The sequence below is a fragment of the Propithecus coquereli genome, unplaced genomic scaffold (assembly GCF_000956105.1).
Source record: "Propithecus coquereli isolate 6110/MARCELLA unplaced genomic scaffold, Pcoq_1.0 Scaffold29, whole genome shotgun sequence".
NCBI lineage: Eukaryota > Metazoa > Chordata > Mammalia > Primates > Indriidae > Propithecus > Propithecus coquereli.
The window spans coordinates 66,014-67,506 of record NW_012148507.1 but is presented as its reverse complement, the minus strand read 5'-3'; the positions used below and the strand labels follow the sequence as shown (position 1 = coordinate 67,506).

Here is a 1,493-nt window from a genome sequence, read left to right as displayed (position 1 = left end):
ATTCTTAAAGTCTTATGGGATTGTGTTTTAGAGAAGATAAAGAAGATTTAACCTCTTTTGAGATTAATTTGAACAACATCAGTAAAAGCATGGGACACCAAACAAATAAAAAGTGGAACATTTAAAAAGTTGTATTTAACTGTGCAGTATAAGCTTTTTCTTTTTTAAAGGATCTATTAAATGTTAACCACCTGAATTCCTATTTTATTTAAAATGCGTGTCAAACTAAGATAGAAGAGAATTGTATACAGTTCTCAAGGTATACAGACATAATCTCAATTAAAAATGTTTCAATTCATGTCTTCTAGAAGAGAAGTTTAAAGTCTTCACCCTGAATTGCCCAAGCCCTGTAACAAAGCGGCACACAATAGAGAAGCAATCTAGGTGAGGGAATGAGGAAGAGCTTTCTAAAGTATAAGCTCTACTTTTTGAAGCATGCACCATTGCTTTAGCTCTCCAGAGCTGGGACAATGAAATTTTGTCAGAGTATTCTGTTGCCAGGGGTTTGCTTTTCTATTCAAACTCACCAAAGATAGATTTGTGTTTACTTGTAAGGATTAAGGACAGCTTTTAAGCAAGGTTTGCCGGGCTCACCCTTCTCTGCTAGCGTAATTAGGCTTTTAAGAGGCTTCTGATGAAGCACAAAGTTAAGGGAGAAATAGCAATCGGTGACCAAGTGTGGTGGGCCTTTGCTGCAGTGGGCTCAATTCTTGGTAATAATGCCTCTGTTGATTAAGGCTACACAGTGACTTAAATAATATGTTGCTTAATATAATTCAATAACATTATAAATAGTAAAAGTTGTTTTTATAAGAGAACAAGAAAATATTGCAACTGGTTAAATTAAGTAGGAAAAAAAATTAGGCTGAACTGCACAATCCTTGTAAGATTAGATTAGATTCAACTCCTTGTTATTTATTCATTGTTTATCCTCTGAGAATTTCTGGAGGTTTTTAAAGATGATGTTTTTATACCATGCCATTTGTCACATGCCAGTATTGGGTTTCATTTTAGCCATAATGCACGTCCATGAGGATTTCTTCCACTATAAGACAGGGATATATAGACATGTTACCAGCACAAATGAAGAAAACTATCAAAAGCTTCGGACACATGCCGTCAAACTTGTTGGGTAAGGCAATTTCTTAAAAAATCTTCATTTAATACTTTTGAAAAATAAAACTAAAACCAAGACTATGTAATGCATTTAGATATCAGGATTTCCCTTTGTATGAGAGATTCTGATACAAATGAAAAATTATCTAAACCTGGCCACTATTTAGTCATTATTTTAAAGTCCAGTAAAAGGCTAACTCAATATTCTGGGGAAAATGATCATTTCCTGTTTCTCACTAACTTGTGAATATGCCTTTAAGAATCTGTTCTAATGATAAGAAAATTTATTACTAAAAAATTCTGTGTATGGCATAATGAAGGGAAGAGTGCAATCCAAAGTGTATTATGATTCGAAAAAAAGATTTTGAGTGGAATTA

At 33.4% G+C, this 1,493-nt stretch overlaps 1 protein-coding gene across 1 annotated transcript in view; it reads left to right on the top strand.

The window, feature by feature from the left end:
- The window catches only part of TINAG (tubulointerstitial nephritis antigen), a gene marked incomplete at its 3' end in the record, with an annotated part of 64,542 nt that extends 63,410 nt beyond the window's left edge, over nt 1-1,132 (top strand). The window contains exon 7 of the mRNA XM_012648542.1: nt 1,015-1,132. Within this exon, the coding sequence (XP_012503996.1) occupies nt 1,015-1,132 (118 nt within the window). The remainder of the gene's footprint in view (nt 1-1,014) is intronic.
- Between the last annotated feature and the right edge of the window lie 361 nt (nt 1,133-1,493).